We start from the raw sequence: 19863 nt of genomic DNA, 5'->3' as shown, positions 1-19863 counted from the left end.
GGACAGGACATAAGTATCGGAGGGGGGGGGGTCCTCACTCCTGGAAATCTGGCGATCATCTGATTGAATACACTCCGGAGAGAGCGCCACCTGTCCTTCACTGTCTACCAGGCACGGTCAGGTGACTTTGGTAATGGCCGCGCCCAGTATTGTCCTTCAGAGCAGCTCAGTCCTAGCCAAGTAAATGTCCCAGACTGTAATATCAGGAAGCACCAAATGCCAGGATCTGGATACAGATTGATGCACATTAATGTTGTAGGACTGGAGAAACCCTTTATTTATCACTGTATGCCTGACAGCGGTCATATTTGGGATACACATAACCTCTAATCCCCCTAGATTGAGGACTGATCCAGTAACCTCGGCCACTCCAATAAATGAAGGACTTTCTTTCGTGTGACTGACTTTACCATATTCGATAGGACGTCACGGTTTGTTTTTCCAGTGTCATTACCACTTGTGGACACTAGATGGCGGTAGACGGTAACATTTTGCTTTGTTTTTGTCACACAATCATTTGCACAATTCCCGCTGGGATCTGCCTAATCTCAATAACCTCGAAGAACGGTGGTGGCTGCTCATCAGAATATTACAAAACATGGCGGCTCCCCCAAGACTTCTCATTACCATCCTGATTTTTGCAGGGGAAATTCTCAATTCTGTCTTGTACTTGGCAATGCACCGAACAGATCATATAGGATGTTTTTTTGTATATTAGGTTGTTTTAGTAGTAGATGGGCAATGCCCGGCGTTCATCAGGTACCACGTCCACAATGTAGAGGGCAAAGGGCAACAACATGTTATGGGTAACTCCGCCAGTGGTTTCTTCATGCTGGGAGTCCCGGCCTGGTTCCGTCCACGGGTCACATGATTGGAACCACAGCCGCCCATGTCTGTGAAACCTGAGCAAGCCAAGGGTCAGGGGCTGGTCCCAATCACATGACCAGGGGTCGGGTCCAACACGTTAACTCCCCTTTAACCAAATTCGAGCGAAGACCTAAAACCAAAGCCCTATATCCACGACAGGAGGCAGATCTTGTTTAAATCTCGGTTTATTAATAGAATTTTCTTCGCTGCTCCGTTCTCTTTGATTCCAGACATCTCAAATATTTACAAAAAAAGAGAAAATAATAATCATTTGACCCGCTTGTAGCAAACGGTAGACTTAAAGCAGCACTTCTGTAGTATCTATAGGTCCCCCTCTGAGACTGAGCACGCACCGTACTGTGAAGACGTACACGGGTCTGACGGGTGGATGGCAAAGACGTCACATCCTAATAGTCAAGGTTGATCTACGTAGACGTTGCGTTCCGTCAGATCTGTGCAGCCGAGAGCTTCTCGTGATACTTAGTATCCATATATAACCACAGCATGCTCAACATCAGGGAGGGGGAAAAGGATTGTTTCGTCGCCCAAAAAACACGAATCGCCGTCTTAAGTAACCGGGTTACATACAATGCAAGAAAAAATAACAATAAAGCTATAAATTCAGAAGGAAACATCACTGCAAACTGAGGAACAGAACAAAAAAAAACATCGTAATATAGACCTTAAAACAACATAGACGTATGTACAAAATAATCCTTTCTGGTAAAACGTCACCTGATTTGAACGTCAGCCATACGGTGAGGTCATCATGCAAAATTCACATCAGATAGACCAGAATCTAGAGACGTCCCATTGGGGAGGGTTGGCAGGACCTTTGTCAGATTCTGCCATAGGGAGGGGGATCGGGGGGTTGCGAAAGGCAATATAGACCCTGCATTTTGCAGGAAATAACTATGTTCGGCATCCAAGCGGACAAAAACATCAGTGCCAACCTATCTTTGGTGAGATGGTATGGTCCAAGGTCCTCGACCTCTACATTCAGAGCAGATCAAGCGTTACAGACACCGGGATCCACCAGTGGTTGAGATCTTCAGGAAGGAAGTTGAGCAACTTTTTTGCATTCTGATAAAAACGGATGCCCTGGTAGATGAGCCCCTAAACAATTGCCGCAGAATCCCGTCACTTAGGTTAGCCCAGCGTGGTCGTCCATGTTTCGTCCCTGCTTGCCGTTGTGACTTCCAGAAGGAGGTCATAGAAAGAAAAAACCCCCAAAAACTCTAGCGTGACACCTTCCACTAGCGATGTATAAACATTATACATAAAACATGCATTGTCCACGCACGGTGGAGCACGTAGGCATGGAGGTTAGTCAAGATACACACACTCATATAATACACACCAAAAAAGAACAAAAAGGCAAGAGTCGCCAAAAAAATAACAAGGTGCTGGTATCTGAGTGAATTTGTGCATAATGCCAAGTCGCGGTTGTGCAAATTTGACAGCTCAAATACGTCTTTTACTTCAACGACATGGTAAAAAAATAAAGTCCCGAAAGGGACTAAAAAAATATTAGCTTACATTCTGGGAGAGGGGCGAGCGGGCGCTACGAAGGAGAACAACAAAAAAAACACACAATGAACACTTTTGGTTGATCTGTAGACATCGCCATTGCTGTGCGCAGCGAGGCGAGAGTTAAAAAGTCTTTGATTTCTCATCCTGACTTAGAAAAGAAGAAGGAGGTAAAGACGAGACCTCGCACTCCCGGAGTCCAGTCCCCAAGTACGCGGGTGCCGAGCCAAAGACGTCACTTTAAAAAGTATTGCAAGGTTCGGAGAAAAATAGACAATCGTAGAGAACATTGGCCCGCTCAGCGCCGTACATCCTGGGAAATACACATTTGGTTGGGAGGCGTAAAATAGACGAAAAACAACAAAAAAAATCAACAGTCCAGGTCCAGAGGTGAGAGAGCCGAGCAGGGCTCCACCATCTTTGGGGTATTCCAGTTACTGTCATCGAGCTCCGTGTCCACCCGATTCCACTTTGGTCAAAACGTCATTGTACAAATCCAAAAAGTTGCAACGAGGAAAATAAAATCCGAACCCCCCCCTCCCCCCCCTTCTTGAAAAATATTAACCCCTACAATTCCTCCGTCGTTGAAGAACGTGAACACGTTTTCCCGATTTGCCTGAGAGTCTTTCTAGTGTTCAGCGTCCATGGCGTCCAGGTATTTGGACTCGATGATCTTGGGTAGTAAGTTGTATCTGTGGGTGAATACAAGGAGTATTAGAGGTGGGGTCTGGATACGGGTGCAAGTGACGCGACTGCGTGGATATAGGGGTGGGTATAGACTGAATTGGGGGTAGGGTGAAAGTAAAAAGTTGCAAAGAAAACCTGGAGATGACTTCGCCAGGAGTAAGGACGGCCATACTTTAGAAGGGTTGTCCTACTAGTCAGCTGCCCACGGTGTAAGTGACTGGGACACCAACCATCACAAGAACGAGGGTCCCATGTCATCAACCCATCAGAATACCACAGAGGTTGCGCACGTGGCGATCTCTGGTGAGAGTCTGATTTAATGGGGTACTAAGGATATCTGCTCTTACATTACTGGGACCCCCACCAGTCACCTTATTGAGTGTAGGGAATGGGCCTTCCTCATGGACAATCTGGGATAAATTCAGAGTTCAGTGGGGGCTGGGATTCTACGCATAGACCATAAACACCCGGACTGATCAGCTGTCCAGAGCCAGTGGGGGCCGAGCTGTAATGACGCTGCCTGGCCACTAGGTGGCAGACACGGCTTTCTGCTTCTGGCCTTGTAATGCGTATCAGAGGTGACGCCATATAGCTGATCGGACCAGGTGTCGGCCCCCCATCGATTTAGCAAACAGAATGGGGGGTTTCAGGGGCAGGGTCTACCATATGATCCAAGGAGCAGGTTTTCCTCCCCCCCTGCCTTGAAGCTTAAGTTGGACAACCCCTTTAAGGACTACTTTCAGACAAGTCCCTCTGCGCACAACCTGATCCATAGGTGACTGAGGGCCGCAGGGTGACGGGTGAAGCGGTGCGACTTACCTGATGGGAATCATTCCTATCATGATGAGAGGGAAGATCATCTTCATGTAAGGGAGAGGCGACATGCCGAATCCACACAGGATAACAAGCTGCAGGACCTGGAGCCCCGTGAAGTAGTGAATCTTCCTCTGGGGAACGCGTCTGATGTAATGGGTGGGAGGGTACGCCGTCTATAAGATGGAGAACAGTACACAAAGTGACACACTGCCGGGGAATAGATCCGCTACTGCCGGGGTCTTGTGTGCTGTATTATACATAGTATACGGTACTTGTACTGAATAGTGCAGTCATATAACATTCAGGCTGCGGTGTATACGGATATATGGCTAGGACCCCACCAATTGTTTACCATAGGTCCAGGTCAGATCCCATAACACAGAAAGGAAGCGCGCGGCGCTGTGATATACACTGAGCCGTATGCAAGGGCCTAAGTACAACACAATGGAGTGTTTGATGTGCGGTGCAGGTCAGCGATACACACAATACGTCCATTTCCTGGGGAAGCCCTAAGTGCTGCGATACCTGCGGCACATCCGCGCGCCCCCCGCCACAACCATCCACCTACCTGCTCTTTCAACAGCAGAGCCACCCGTTCAAAGAGCTGGCTGCCGTCTATGGAGGTCAGGGCGATGTACAGGAAAAGGCCATAGAGGACGGGCTTGGGGATCCACTGAAGTGGAAAAGGCAGGAGGAAGAGGGAGAGGCCCACCAGTATGTTCGCCACCAGCGACGTCAGACGCGTCTCCTTCACACTGACAATCCTGTGGAATACACGGGGAGAGATATGTAAGGTCAGCTGATGGGTAGAGGTCCGGGAAAATACTGAAACCAAAAGGCAGACAAAGAATACAGCACAGTCCCAGGTGTCAGACCCCTACTCATCTTCTACCCTCTCCTAAGGAGAAGCCATCAATTAATAAGCCTGGAAAGCCTCGGCTTCACTGATACAGAGCAACAAACCCACTGCAAAGCATACCATTCCTGCAGCCACCACTAGAGGGAGCTCACAGTCCCATGCACTGGATACAGTATTCAGTTAGCTCTTAAGCTCCCCCTAGAGGTGGTTACAGGTAGTCAGAATTTTACGTTAGAGTCCTGAGCTATGTCTGTGCATGGGATTTGGAGCTCTGTATCAGAAGATGAAGCTATAAAGATATATAATGCAATGAAGCAGATCAGAATAGGAGACCTAGAAACAATCTGATGATAAACCTGCCCCATTATGTAGGGTGATGCAGTAAGGTCTGTACTCATCTGGTGTGACGCATTATTTTTTGTGTGCAGGCCGGATACTTACGTCTCATAGATATGACCGTGCTCCACTCTTTCTTCCACATAGGCCAGCGCTCGTACATGCATTGGTGAGTGTGGGAAGGCTGCGTGGATCCAGGGCATACCGAAAATGGACAGTCCGGTGTTAATGAGCGCCACCAAGAGAAGATCCCAGTGATACGCCGTACCCTTCACCAGCCTAAACAACAGGAGACAAACACAATGACCGACCCATGCTACAGAGCCTGATATCCGTGTCTATATCATAAAATATACTATAGTATATAATACACCATGTAGTACAATATACAACATACAGCATACTACACTACATTATACCATACTGTACTATAATACAATAACCAATACACTACACTATAATATATTGTACAACACACTATATACCATACTGTATTATACTATAATACAATATACAATACACTACAATATACTATACTGTATGATTACACAACATACAATAATCAATACACTATAATATACTGTACAACACACAATATACTATACCATACTGTACTTAATACAATATAATACACCATCACGTACTATACTATATTACAATATACAATACAAAAAATGTATTATAGTACAGTATGTATAATAGTATTTTGTAGAGTATTATGTTCTAGTATACCATATTATAGTCTAGTACAGTATGGTATATTATAGCACAGTATGGTATATTATAGTACAGTACGGTATAGTATATTATAGTATAGTACAGTTTAGTATAGTATATTATAGTATAGTATGGTATATTATATTACAGCACAGTATGGTATATTATAGTATAGTACAGTATGATATATTACAGTATGGTATATTATAGTATAGTATGGTATATTATATTACAGCACAGTATGGTATATTATAGTATAGTACAGTATGATATATTACAGTATGGTATATTATAGTACAGTATGGTATATTATAGTATACTGTATTATAGTACATTGTAGTAAATTGTGTATTACTGTATTAGTTTATTGCATTATAGTACAATATATTATTTTATATAGCGTATTATAGCACAGTACAGTATGGTATAGTATATTATATTATAGTATAGTACAGTATGGTATAGTATATTGTTTTTAGATATTGTATTACTGTATTATAGTATAGTACATCGCATTACTGTACAATTTGGGATATTAGAGTACAATATAGTATATTATAATACACTACAATAAACTGTAATACCATAAATTATATAATATATTAATGTTGTGCGGAATATGTTCACTCTTAAAAATTTTTAAAAAAGTGGAGCCTAAACACCTAAGGGGGTAACTCTAATGCGAACATAAAATAACCCCCGGGGGTCCGGTAGAGGAGAACCCCACCTAGACTTACCTGTTCTCAGGTGCATTGGTCAGAGACGCCACAATGTTCTGTTCTATGAAGAACAACATGGACAGGAGGAACCCTAAGCCCATGGCGCTGGTGATGGATCCCATGGAGAGCGACCCGATAGGCGCCAGAACAAACAGACTCTCTGTCTTAATGTAATTAAACTGGGAAACTGCGAAGGAAACAGAAAACGGAGTAAATTAGGTCACTTGAGTGTCACGACTACAATGGTTTATACAGCAAAGGATTTGTCTATGTGATTTCTCCTCTGGCCTGGAGAAGTTTGGGTAGTACTAGACTATTGAACCCCCCCAAAAAACACAGCTGTTAACCCTTAACATGTCACCACACTCCATGGTGGTGTAGTGGATAATGAAGTCACCCATGGGAGGTAACCAAACCAAAGCAACCAGAATCACAACCCCCATGCTTTACACTGCTGGCTGAATTTAGGACTTCATATAAAATAGAGGTACAGCGTGTTATAAAGTGTCTTCTCCAACGTCCTGACCAAGCAGAGTTATAAAACACATTAGGAAGAAACACAAGAGGAACCCCGATGTCAGAGATGGAGAAGTTGGGAATAAGAGCAGAGATGACCTATTCCTTTCCACTGAAACGCAAACGTCACCAGAGGACACAGTAAATTCTTGGCTCTTCTACCTGGGTCTTTCCTGGGGTGGAAAGGTCTCTCCTTTTTGCCAAAGTGATCTGAATCAGTTCCTATCACCCCCATTGTGTATAGAGATGGCCAAGCAAGGCCGAATGTGGAAAGTGAAGAGCCGCACCGTGCGTTCCAAACATCTGGAGATGGAGAGATTGATTCCCCTTCCTGTTATTTGGTTAGAACAATTAAAAGGATTCGGGGGACGATGTTAAGGATTCGCTTTCGACGAAAGGTTTCTCACCAAATGGTACAAAATAAAAGGTGGGCGCTCGGGATTTTACAGATGTGCGTCCGCAGGCGACGAGTGATAAGAATTTACACCGGCGTAGGACCAAGAAAGTCACGGCACGAAATGACCTACCACAAATGCTACAAAACAGGATTACTCGTCTATGTGGAAAGAATGGAGCCCCATTTACAAAAGAACAATGCATACAGCTTGTCTGCCATTCAGGAATCTGGGAAAGCTGAGCACATACTAAAATGCTAATCCCCAAATACAAGAATATAACTACTATAATACTACTCCTATGTACAAGAATATAACTACTATAATACTACTCCTATGTACAAGAATATAACTACTATAATACTACTCCTATGTACAAGAATATAACTACTATAATACCACTCCTATGTACAAGAATATAACTACTATAATACTACTCCTATGTACAAGAATATAACTACTATAATACTACCTCCTATGTACAATAATATAACTACTATAATACTACTCCTATGTACAAGAATATAACTACTATAATACTACTCCTAGGTACAATAATATAACTACTATAATACTACCTCCTATGTACAAGAATATAACTACTATAATACTACCTCCTATGTACAAGAATATAACTACTATAATACTACTCCTATGTACAAGAATATAACTACTATAATACTACTCCTATGTACAAGAATATAACTACTATAATACCACTCCTATGTACAAGAATATAACTACTATAATACTACTCCTATGTACAAGAATATAACTACTATAATACTACCTCCTATGTACAATAATATAACTACTATAATACTACTCCTATGTACAAGAATATAACTACTATAATACTACTCCTAGGTACAATAATATAACTACTATAATACTACCTCCTATGTACAAGAATATAACTACTATAATACTACCTCCTATGTACAAGAATATAACTACTATAATACTACCTCCTATGTACAATAATATAACTACTATAATACTACTCCTATGTACAAGAATATAACTACTATAATACTACTCCTATGTACAAGAATATAACTACTATAATACTACTCCTATGTACAAGAATATAACTACTATAATACTGCTCCTATGTACAATAATATAACTACTATAATACTGCTCCTATGTACAAGAATATAACTACTATAATACTACTCCTATGTACAAGAATATAACTACTATAATACTACTCCTATGTACAATAATATAACTACTATAATACTGCTCCTATGTACAAGAATATAACTACTATAATACTGCCCCCTATGTACAAGAATATAACTACTATAATACTACTCCTATGTACAAGAATATAACTACTATAATACTACTCCTATGTACAAGAATATAACTACTATAATACTGCTCCTATGTACAAGAATATAACTACTATAATACTACTCCTATGTACAAGAATATAACTACTATAATACTGCTCCTATGTACAAGAATATAACTACTATAATACTACCTCCTATGTACAAGAATATAATTACTGTAATACTACTCCTATGTACAAGAATATAACTACTATAATACTGCTCCTATGTACAAGATTATAACTACTATAATACTACCCCTATGTACAAGACTATAACTACTATAATACTGCCTCCTATGGACAAGAATATAACTACTATAATACTGCTCCTATGTACAAGAATATAACTACTATAATACTGCTCCTATGTACAAGAATATAACTACTATAATACTACCTCCTATGTACAAGAATATAACTACTATAATACTACTCCTATGTACAAGAATATAATTACTATAATACTACCTCCTATGTACAAGAATATAACTACTATAATACTACTCCTATGTACAAGAATATAATTACTATAATACTACCTCCTATGTACAAGAATATAACTACTATAATACTACTCCTATGTACAAGAATATAACTACTATAATACTACTCCTATGTACAAGAATATAATTACTATAATACTACCTCCTATGTACAAGAATATAACTACTATAATACTGCCTCATATTCTTCCAGGATTACTGTTTGTGGAGGGTGACAATGACTTGATGATAATATTGGGGAGTCTCTGCATCTTGGTGTAGACATTTGCGGTGACTCTTGTGCGGTATTTCCAGGATTGCTGATCTTTCCCATTCCTGAATATACCGTGTTCGGGGCACATTCAGCAGCCCCGGGGTGTCGGGTTATTTGAAGATGAAATCTGGCGGTAAGAGCTATTTAATCCCCTTTAATTAGGACATTAATCCGCCGTCGCTGGGAGATCAGAGCTCGGCCGCCAACCCCAGGGCCAGCTACTGTTATGTCAACATAGGAAGAAGGATTGACCGGCCAACTTACTGCTTATATCCTGGAAGAAGTAGGACCCCACTACGGAGAAGGTCAGGACAGATATAGGCAGCGCACAGTCAGACAGCATCTCCCGGACTCTTGAGTGCAGGTAGGGGCTGTAATATAGACAGACAGGGTTACTGGGCATCTCAGACATCTGCGGCAAGGGTTAAAAGACTCCAATATATAGTGAGTATCACAAGTGGGATCAACGCTCAGGCCTGCGATTGGGCCGAGGTCACATGGGACACAAAGACATCATGACTGCCAAAGCCCAATCAGAGGCGTTGTTGAGGCTCCTTGAAGTCACTTACCTCTTCTTGAACTGGTAGAGCGTGTGCCCGAGCCACAAAGTCCCGAACATGAGCATGAGGCTGAGCACGGCGGACTCCTTCCCATGTTGTATATGATGGTGGTCTCCGCCGGGCAGGATGGAGCTGTTCAGGGTGGAGTTGAATAAGGTGTCGGGAGGCAAGGTGACATTGAGGAAGGAGTCATTAGACCCCTTGGGGTCATGTCCATACGAGCCGGGGGCATTCAGGTAATACTTATTGAAAACTGTAAGGCAAAAAAAAAAATAAAAAAAAAAAAATTACATTTATTGTCACGTCCCTTTAAATGCCATAGATCAAGCATTGCACTGAGGCGGATAGAGCAGGGCTGTGCGTTTCTGTAAAGTCTGGGCGACCCTGTGACTAAGGAGGGGGGCCTGAAATGCGTTGACAGACTGATGACCACTATCCAGGGCAGAGACTGAAACGCGTTGATGATTTTGGTTGATTTCTCTATTGGAAGGAGGGACTAAGACGTCAAACAGAGCAGAAGCCGAAAATGAAAATGTACTAGGATGTCGCTGGACTATGGCAGGAGGGCGTGAAATGCGTAGATAATGGGATAATAGTTTGGTCACCGTACAGGAGCGATGATCTAACCTAGGAATAACTAGGACACAGGTGAACGGTGTGATCCTGTACTAGACAATGAACTCGGAGCGACGCGTTTCCTTGAGTCTTTCCTCTATGTGATGAGTGGCGGTAATATTTGATGGAGACCATGTTGACGCTTCAGGTGACAGCTACTAGCGATGAGACCATGAGGTGACTGTGCTTTGGGAAGCAGAGACTAAAGGATGGTAGACATAGGTCAGAGGTGTGCATGGAGAGGCGGACGATGACATAGGTGGGCGATGTGAGGGTCTACATCTGGAACAGACAATGGGTTCGGAGCGGCGCGTTTCCTTGTGTTTTTTCCTCTATGTGATGAGTGCAGCATCTGATGGGGACTGGTGAGAGTGAGGATGGCGGCCGCAGCAGAACAGGTGTCTGTTTTATGTACGGTGACCTCTGCTGCTGAATGGATCCAGATGTTTGCAGCTTCCTGCAGCTGTCGCCCCCCCCCCTCCCCCAACCAGCAGCGCAATGAGGCAGTGATGTGCTAAGTAATGTGGAAACATGTGACCTGCCGTGTTATTTCAGGAGGACCTCTCTGTAAAGCGTCACAAAGAAACCGCCATGTAATGTACTAGACACAGAAAAATAGACCCAGGAGTGTACAGAGAGCCTCCATCCCCCGAACATAGCACAATGGGGCTCTGCTCACCCCAGGACGGGCCCAATCCACATACTATGGACATATGGTCAGGAACCCCCATATGGCTGATAACAGAGAACAAGACCATGGCGGTTCTCAGTACTGCACGCATGTGATCATAGGAGGAGGAGGAGTCAACTTTCTCAAGCTCCTGTTCGGCACTCCATCGGGGGTGATTACAGGGTGTCCTTCTCAAACCCAAAAAGACTGACAACAGGGAGCAATAGAGCACAAACCACAGGGAAAAGCGATATACAGAACAGAGCTTAAAGGCTTTGTCCGGGAAGTTAAAGGGGTTGTGATTACAGTTTTGACAGTCCTATGGCAGTGAATGAAGTGTATGGGGGAACCCTGCAGTTGGACCCCCAGGGATCAGATATTCAAAGGTCATTGATAGCACAACCCCTTTAAATTTACCTTCTTTCCTCCAGTATTTTCTTCATGCTTATTCTGACCCCAAGTCACGTGATCAGTAGCCGCCCCCGTCCCCCAGGTCACACTGCCCTCTCCTCTCCTGTTTGCATAGGTAGTTCCCTGTGACATAGGGGCTGGCTTTACTATAGTAAAAATTGGAGTTTAGCTGTAGTACCAGTGCCTGGCCACTATACAGGGCATGGCGCTATCTGCTTCTGGCTCAGTGCCCTGTATAGCGTGGGGACCAAATGCACCCTCAAAAGCTGATCTGTGCAGACCCTGGTAAAGGTCTATAAAAGTTTTCCGCTCGCTCACCATGTCTGGCTCGGGCTCGGAGACATATGACCCTACAATCTGTCAGCATCTCGTATAAGTCAGAAACACATGCCGTTATTTCCCAAGACCCCCTATAAGCGGCTTTTATCCTGTTATTTACAGGGCGATGAAGCCCGGGTGCCTGAGAATAGCTCAGCCCGTCACCACACTGATCCCCACAGATATGGCGGCGTTATAAATACTGACTGTCCCACGACTTACTTTTGATGATCCCTTTCAGGGCGTCCAGCACAAAGGTTATGGATATAAAAAGTGCGATGATTTCTTCTGTGGACCTGAGGAAGGCAAAAACAACCATTCACATGGGACACGACAGACTGGACATACCGGACATACTGCATGGTCAGGGGGCACTAACTTTATATATATAATAGGGTACACACAATAATGATGGGGCTCACCTCTTACCTACGGAAGGTCCTATACACACAATAATGATGGGGCTCACCTCTTACCCATGGAAGGTCCTATACACACAATAATGATGGGGCTCACCTCTTACCCATGGAAGGTCCTATACACATAATAATGATGGGGCTCACCTCTTACCTATGGAAGGTCCTATACACATAATAATGATGGGGCTCACCTCTTACCTATGGAAGGTCCTATACACATAATAATGATGGGGCTCACCTCTTATCTACGGAAGGTCCTATACACATAATAATGATGGGGCTCACCTCTTACCTACGGAAGGTCCTATACACATAATAATGATGGGGCTCACCTCTTACCTATGGAAGGTCCTATACACATAATAATGATGGGGCTCACCTCTTACCTACGGAAGGTCCTATACACACAATAATGATGGGGCTCACCTCTTACCCATGGAAGGTCCTAAGAACATAATGATGGGGCTCACCTCTTACCCATGGAAGGTCCTATACACATAATAATGATGGGGCTCACCTCTTATTCTTATGGTAGAGTTGGAAGGGACCTCAAGGGCCATCGGGTCCAACCCCCTGTGAGTGCAGGTTTTCCTAAATCATCCCAGCTATATGTTTATCCAGATTCCGCTTGAATATTTCCATTGATGGAGCGCCCACCACCTCCCGTGGCAGCCTATTCCACTCTCTCACTCCCCTCACTGTCAGAAAGTTTTTCCTAATGTCTAATCTGTATCTCTTTCCCTTTAGTTTCATCCCATTGCTTCTTGTACTTCCTTGTGCTAATGAGAATAGGGGAGATCCCTCTGCACTGTGACTACCTTTCAGATATTTGTAGACTGCTATTAAATCTCCCCTCAGCCTTCTCTTCTGCAAACTAAACAATCCCAGTTCTTTTAGCCGCTCCTCATAGGACATGGTTTGCAGACCTTCCACCATTTTGGTTGCTCTTCTCTGGACTTGCTCCAATATATCGATGTCTTTCTTGAATTGAGGCGCCCAGAACTGTACACAGTATTCCAGGTGTGGTCTGACCAGGGAAGAGTACAGCGGAATAATGGCCTCTCTTCATCTAGATTCAATGCTTGTCTTAATACATCCCAGAATTTTATTAGCCTTTTTTGCAGCAGCACCGCACTGTTGGCTCATGTTGAATTTGTGATCTACTATTATGCCCAAGTCCTTTTCCCCTATGCTATCACTTAGTTCTATTCCTCCCATACTATATATGTTTTTTACATTTCTGTTACCCAGATGTAGAACTTTGCATTTGTCCCTGTTAAATCCCATTTTGTTCGCCTCAGCACATTGTTCCAGTGTGTCTAAGTCCTTTTGAATACACTCTCTCTCCTCTCTATGGAAGGTGCTATACACATAATAATGATGGGGCTCACCTCTTACCTATGGATGGACCCATGAACATAATAATGATGGGGCTCACCTCTTACCTATGGATGGACCCATGAACATAATAATGATGGGGCTCACCTCTTACCTATGGATGGACCCATGAACATAATAATGATGGGGCTCACCTCTTACCCATGGAAGGTCCTATACACATAATAATGATGGGGCTCACCTCTTACCTACGGAAGGTCCTATACACATAATAATGATGGGGCTCACCTCTTACCTACGGAAGGTCCTATACACATAATAATGATGGGGCTCACCTCTTACCTACGGAAGGTCCTATACACATAATAATGATGGGGCTCACCTCTTACCTATGGAAGGTCCTATACACATAATAATGATGGGGCTCACCTCTTACCTATGGAAGGTCCTATACACATAATAATGATGGGGCTCACCTCTTACCTATGGATGGACCCATGAACATAATAATGATGGGGCTCACCTCTTACCTACGGAAGGTCCTATACACATAATAATGATGGGGCTCACCTCTTATCTACGGAAGGTCCTATACACATAATAATGATGGGGCTCACCTCTTACCTATGGATGGACCCATGAACATAATAATGATGGGGCTCACCTCTTACCTACGGATGGACCTATACACATAATAATGATGGGGCTCACCTCTTACCTATGGATGGACCCATGAACATAATAATGATGGGGCTCACCTCTTACCTATGGAAGGTCCTATACACATAATAATGATGGGGCTCACCTCTTACCTACGGAAGGTCCTATACACATAATAATGATGGGGCTCACCTCTTACCTATGGAAGGTCCTATACACATAATAATGATGGGGCTCACCTCTTACCTATGGAAGGTCCTATGAACATAATAATGATGGGGCTCACCTCTTACCTACGGAAGGTCCTATACACATAATAATGATGGGACTCACCTCTTACCTACAGAAGGTCCTATACACATAATAATGATGGGGCTCACCTCTTACCTACAGAAGGTCCTATACACATAATAATGATGGGGCTCACCTCTTACCTACGGAAGGTCCTATACACATAATAATGATGGCACTCACCTCTTACCTGCAGAAGGTCCTATACACATAATAATGATGGGGCTCACCTCTTACCTATGGAAGGTCCTATACACATAATAATGATGGGGCTCACCTCTTACCTATGGAAGGTCCTATGAACATAATAATGATGGGGCTCACCTCTTACCTACGGAAGGTCCTATACACATAATAATGATGGGACTCACCTCTTACCTACAGAAGGTCCTATACACATAATAATGATGGGGCTCACCTCTTACCTACAGAAGGTCCTATACACATAATAATGATGGGGCTCACCTCTTACCTACGGAAGGTCCTATACACATAATAATGATGGCACTCACCTCTTACCTGCAGAAGGTCCTATACACATAATAATGATGGGGCTCACCTCTTACCTACGGAAGGTCCTATACACATAATAATGATGGGGCTCACCTCTTACCTATGGAAGGTCCTATACACATAATAATGATGGGGCTCACCTCTTGAACAGCTTCATGAGCAGGCTACAATTGAAGAGCGAGTACAGGACCAGAAAGCAGCTATTCCACAGCCCCGTCCAGGCGTAGAAAGCTTTAAAGTCCAGGTTGTAGTCGTCACAGATGCCGCGGATAACTGCAGGAGGAGGATGATAGGGGTTATACTCCACTCACAGGTACATGGACTGGGGCGATAGCTATAATAGAGGAGGTTGATATCTCCTCCCTTGTATCGATAAACACATTTTAGGAGTTTGGTGTAGGGTAATACTCTACTGGTTTGGGGACCAAATGATTAAAGTGAAGTGTAGACCTGACAATGGGGCCTACGTCCTAATACCTACCATTGATATACAAAGCCAAGGGGGCCGTCGTCAGTAAAACCACTAGAGGCTGCCCAGAAAAGAGCGCGTATATGACACCTCCAATACACTGACCAACAATCGTCTTCTGCACGTCTGTAACGACAGTGGGAAATGGGGTTGAGTTCATTGTAGAAGGCGCTCACGGTAAAAGCCATAACATTTCCACATCATAGAGATCATAAGAAAAGCTTAAAACACGAGCAAAGAAATCCACATGGCAAAAAATAGGCATCAGATTCTTTCCCATGTGCATGTAGAGTAAGGGTGGGTTCACACAGTCAGGTTTTCAGATGCAGTTTTTGTAGCCAAAATCTGGTGTGGATCATCAGGAGCAAAGGTATGGATTTGGTTTTCAATCCACTCCTGGAATGTGTGAACCCGCTCCGAGACTTACAACGTATAACACCAATGACACAGTCAAACCAATAGACAGGCTGTAAATGGCTGCGATCGTCCGCTGCCACCACTAGGGGCGCTGATGTGTCTGTATACCAGTCAGACTGCCGATTGAGATACAATTGTCTAGCGGAGCGAAGGATCAATACCCGGTAACATGCACTGCCCATTGTACACATCAATATATATACAATATATCATGTCTGACCCCCGACCTCCTGACTACTCTGCGCTGACTATTTACAGTCTATAGCTGATAAACTGCTTTCCTTACCCCGTGTTGATATCAAATCTCGCAACATCTTATACTCTAGTCACAACCCAAGCTGCATCAGATGGCCTATGCCCTATGCAATTGTATTGGCCAGGAAATCTTACCCCAAACAGCATGCATGTTCCATAGATAACCATCTGAAGGGTTGTAATGTACCGAACTAAACTGTGGAAGACTACTGTACAAAACCAGCAGGGGGCAGTCATGAAATGCAAATGACAATGGACTTCGAACCAACAAGAAACCAGCACAATTCCAAGTGCAGCTCTAGATGTGACTGGAGCATAAGATGTGATGTAACTTATATATGCCAAGCTACTCAATGTCAAATGCAAATTTAACCAGTTCATACTAGGATACACTACCTACCCCCTACTTCTTTCCTTAGAACCTCTCACCATCTCCCCCTCTTTACTTCCTTCAATAGGCGCTGCTCCACCGTTTTCGGCACAGTTGGAACTTTTTCTCTAGCCCCCACCGTTCCTGAGCAACGATTTGTGTTACTTTCAGCACAGTCTACTAAGAAGTGGGCGGTCCTATGCTGCAGCAGATGTCTAGGACCGCCCACCTGCCAGGAGACCGCCTACCGGAGTGCTAAAACTAACAAATGATTGCTCCGGAACGGCAGGGGCTAGAGATAAAATTCCAATTGTGCCGGAATCAGTGGAGTGTTGCCTATTAAAGGATGCAAAGAATTGGAGCTGGTGGAGGTGGTGAAAAATCCCCTTTAAGACCAGATATCTGTGCCATTCTTCCTCAATCAGTAAGGAACAGGGTATGGTCGTCTTCCTTAGTGATGAAGGAAGCGGCACGGTTGGGGAATAAGCAGCTGCGAAACTTACTCAACAACCTTGAGAATCGTGACCAAGTAGACACTGGCTGTGATCTACAAGAGCCCTGGAGGCTCCTCCACTTGCCTGGATTCAGAGACATATCGTCTACAAGGAAACTCTTACACCTCAAGTCTCAAAAGGCTGCGAAAAATATTAGGGTCTGCTCAATGGGTGCACCATGGTGGAAATCAACAAGTCAATGGAAGGTCATCAAGAGTCATCTAGCAAGGAGCACACTCGAAATCCAGGCAAGCAACTGGTCTACACCTGTACACAGTCACCACAAAGGAGGCAATGTCTACACGTCCACTCATCTCAGCAGTAGAGAAGTAAGTAGCACCGATGCTACCCACCTGTTTAATCTCTTCCAAGTTGATAGTTGCAAAACAAATGATCTTCAAAGAAAATCTTACCAATCACCCCGCCAGTGCTTTCATCATTCAATGAGCCAAAGGCGATTGAGGGCAGGAGGCATGCAAAGTACAAGAAAATCATAGTTGTAATGTACTTTCCGATGGCCTTGTTATTTCCGATAATACCTGTGGAAGAGAGCAGAGCGACAAAGCCTGGAATTACTGCTGGGTCCGTTCTCGGGGACGCTTATTAGATGGGATGATTATGGGAGATACGAGACCAGGAAGGTGGTCATTTGTCGCGGAGCCCAAAGGCTTTCATTATAGAGCACTGATAAATGGAAGAAATACTACAACTGAACTGAAATAGGCAGAGGATCACTGCGGACAGGCGGGAGGCCGGGGGTAGGACAGGCGGGAGGCCGGGGGTGGGACAGGCGGGAGGCCGGGGGTAGGACAGGCGGGAGGCAAGAAGTAGGACAGGCGGGAGGCAAGGGGTAGGACAGGCGGGAGGCAAGGGGTAGGACAGGCGGGAGGGCAGGGGTAGGACAGGCGGGAGGCCGGGGGGGTAGGACAGGCGGGAGGCCGGGGGTAGGACAGGCCAGGGGTAGGACAGGCGGGAGGCCAGGGGCAAAAAAAAAAATTATAGCCAAAGCACAATATACCGTATTTTTCGGACTATAAGACGCACTAAGGTTTTAGAGGAGGAAAATAGGGAAAAAAAAATTTTAAGGAAAAAAAAATTGATGAAATATTTAATAACCTAATAATATAATATTTCACCAATGTAAATAGAACCGAGGGCTTTCGGACACAGGGATACCAAATGTGTATGTGTTTCACAGTAATGTTTTTGTTTTACATGTATTCTAGGGATATGGGGGTGATTTGAACATATCTATCTAATCTATCTATCTATCTATCTCTGTCTGTCTGTCTGTCTGTCTGTCTGTCTGTCTATCTATTCAATCTATCTATCTATTCAATCTATCTATTCAATCTATCTATTCAATCTATCTATTCTATCTATCTATTCTATCTATCTATTCTATCTATCTATTCTATCTATTCTATCTATCTATTCTATCTATCTATTCTATCTATCTATCTAATCTCATCCATGGATGGAAAGAGACACCCTGCAGTGGTGTGAAGGAGGTGTGGTTTTCTAAGCAAACTTGAAACCACGCCTCTTTCACCCGTCTGGCTCGTCCCTCCTTCGCTGCCTCTCAGATCTGGCTCCTGCAATGATGCCACACAGGCAGGGAAGTAGGGGCGGGCCAGACGGGTGAAGGAGGCGTGGTTTCTAGCTTGCAGAGAAAACCACGCCTCCTCCTCCCGTTTGGCCCGCCCCTCCTTCCCTGTCTGTGTGGCATCATTGCAGGAGCCAGATCTGAGAGGCAGTGAAGGAGGGGCGGGCCAGACGGGTGAAAGAGGCGTGGTTTTCTCGGCAAGCTTGAAACCACGCTTCCTTCACCTGTCTGGCCCGCTCTTACTTCCCTGCCTCTCATATCTCGCTCCTGCAAACACGCGACACAGACAAGGAAGGAGGGGCAGAGCAGGCAGGCACAGCACCGCTCTCCTTTTGATTCTCATAGACAGGACACAGACGCTGCATTCGGACTATAAGACGCACACACATTTTCCTCCCATATTGGGAGGAAAAAAAGTGCGTCTTATAGTCCGAAATATACGGTATATTTACATAATTTCACATCATTTATTGAGCACATAAAGTGAACATCCGAAGTGCAAGGAGAAAATATAAGTGAACCCGAGTTTTTGAGCTGCTCTTAAAATTTTGCTTGTAAACTGTTGTGATATACCTCTGGTAACGTCAACAATTACGAGACGTCTAGTCCCTTAGGTTGCAACGAGGCCCTTCGCTTTTCTATTATTTTTCTTGGTCCGGTCTCGGAGTAGTATCATCAGGATGCCCTTTCCTGGTGTTCAGAATTTTCTCCAGTTTTCAATGATTTGTCTCCTATGGATTGATGTACTCCAGGTCTTTAGCTTTTGAAGCCATTTCCATCCCCATGTGACCTTATAACAAGCCTTCTGAGGTCCAACAGATTTGTCAGTAACCAGGCGGTGTGTGCCTTTATTCAACGGACAACGCACATGTGATACCTACACTTCCGATCTCATCTCACTAGTCCTTGAAGAT

General features: G+C 44.0%; 1 protein-coding gene across 5 annotated transcripts in view; it reads right to left on the bottom strand.

The window, feature by feature from the left end:
- Positions 1-1052: 1052 nt before the first annotated feature.
- Positions 1053-19863, bottom strand: part of SLC4A11 (solute carrier family 4 member 11) — a 46953-nt gene continuing 28142 nt past the window's right edge. For all 5 annotated transcript variants that reach the window (XM_075261779.1, XM_075261787.1, XM_075261788.1 and 2 more), the window contains 11 exons: positions 17757-17882; positions 15820-15933; positions 15479-15611; positions 12340-12413; positions 10113-10356; positions 9808-9914; positions 6550-6718; positions 5201-5374; positions 4469-4664; positions 3904-4073; positions 1053-3089 (listed from right to left, as the gene is read on the bottom strand). In XM_075261779.1, coding sequence (XP_075117880.1) covers positions 3026-3089; positions 3904-4073; positions 4469-4664; positions 5201-5374; positions 6550-6718; positions 9808-9914; positions 10113-10356; positions 12340-12413; positions 15479-15611; positions 15820-15933; positions 17757-17882 — 1571 coding nt within the window. In that variant the 3' untranslated portion in view covers positions 1053-3025. The remainder of the gene's footprint in view (positions 3090-3903; positions 4074-4468; positions 4665-5200; positions 5375-6549; positions 6719-9807; positions 9915-10112; positions 10357-12339; positions 12414-15478; positions 15612-15819; positions 15934-17756; positions 17883-19863) is intronic.

The sequence above is a fragment of the Leptodactylus fuscus genome, chromosome 1 (assembly GCF_031893055.1).
Source record: "Leptodactylus fuscus isolate aLepFus1 chromosome 1, aLepFus1.hap2, whole genome shotgun sequence".
Classification (NCBI taxonomy): Eukaryota; Metazoa; Chordata; class Amphibia; order Anura; family Leptodactylidae; genus Leptodactylus; species Leptodactylus fuscus.
This window is presented reverse-complemented; position numbering and strand designations above follow the sequence as displayed.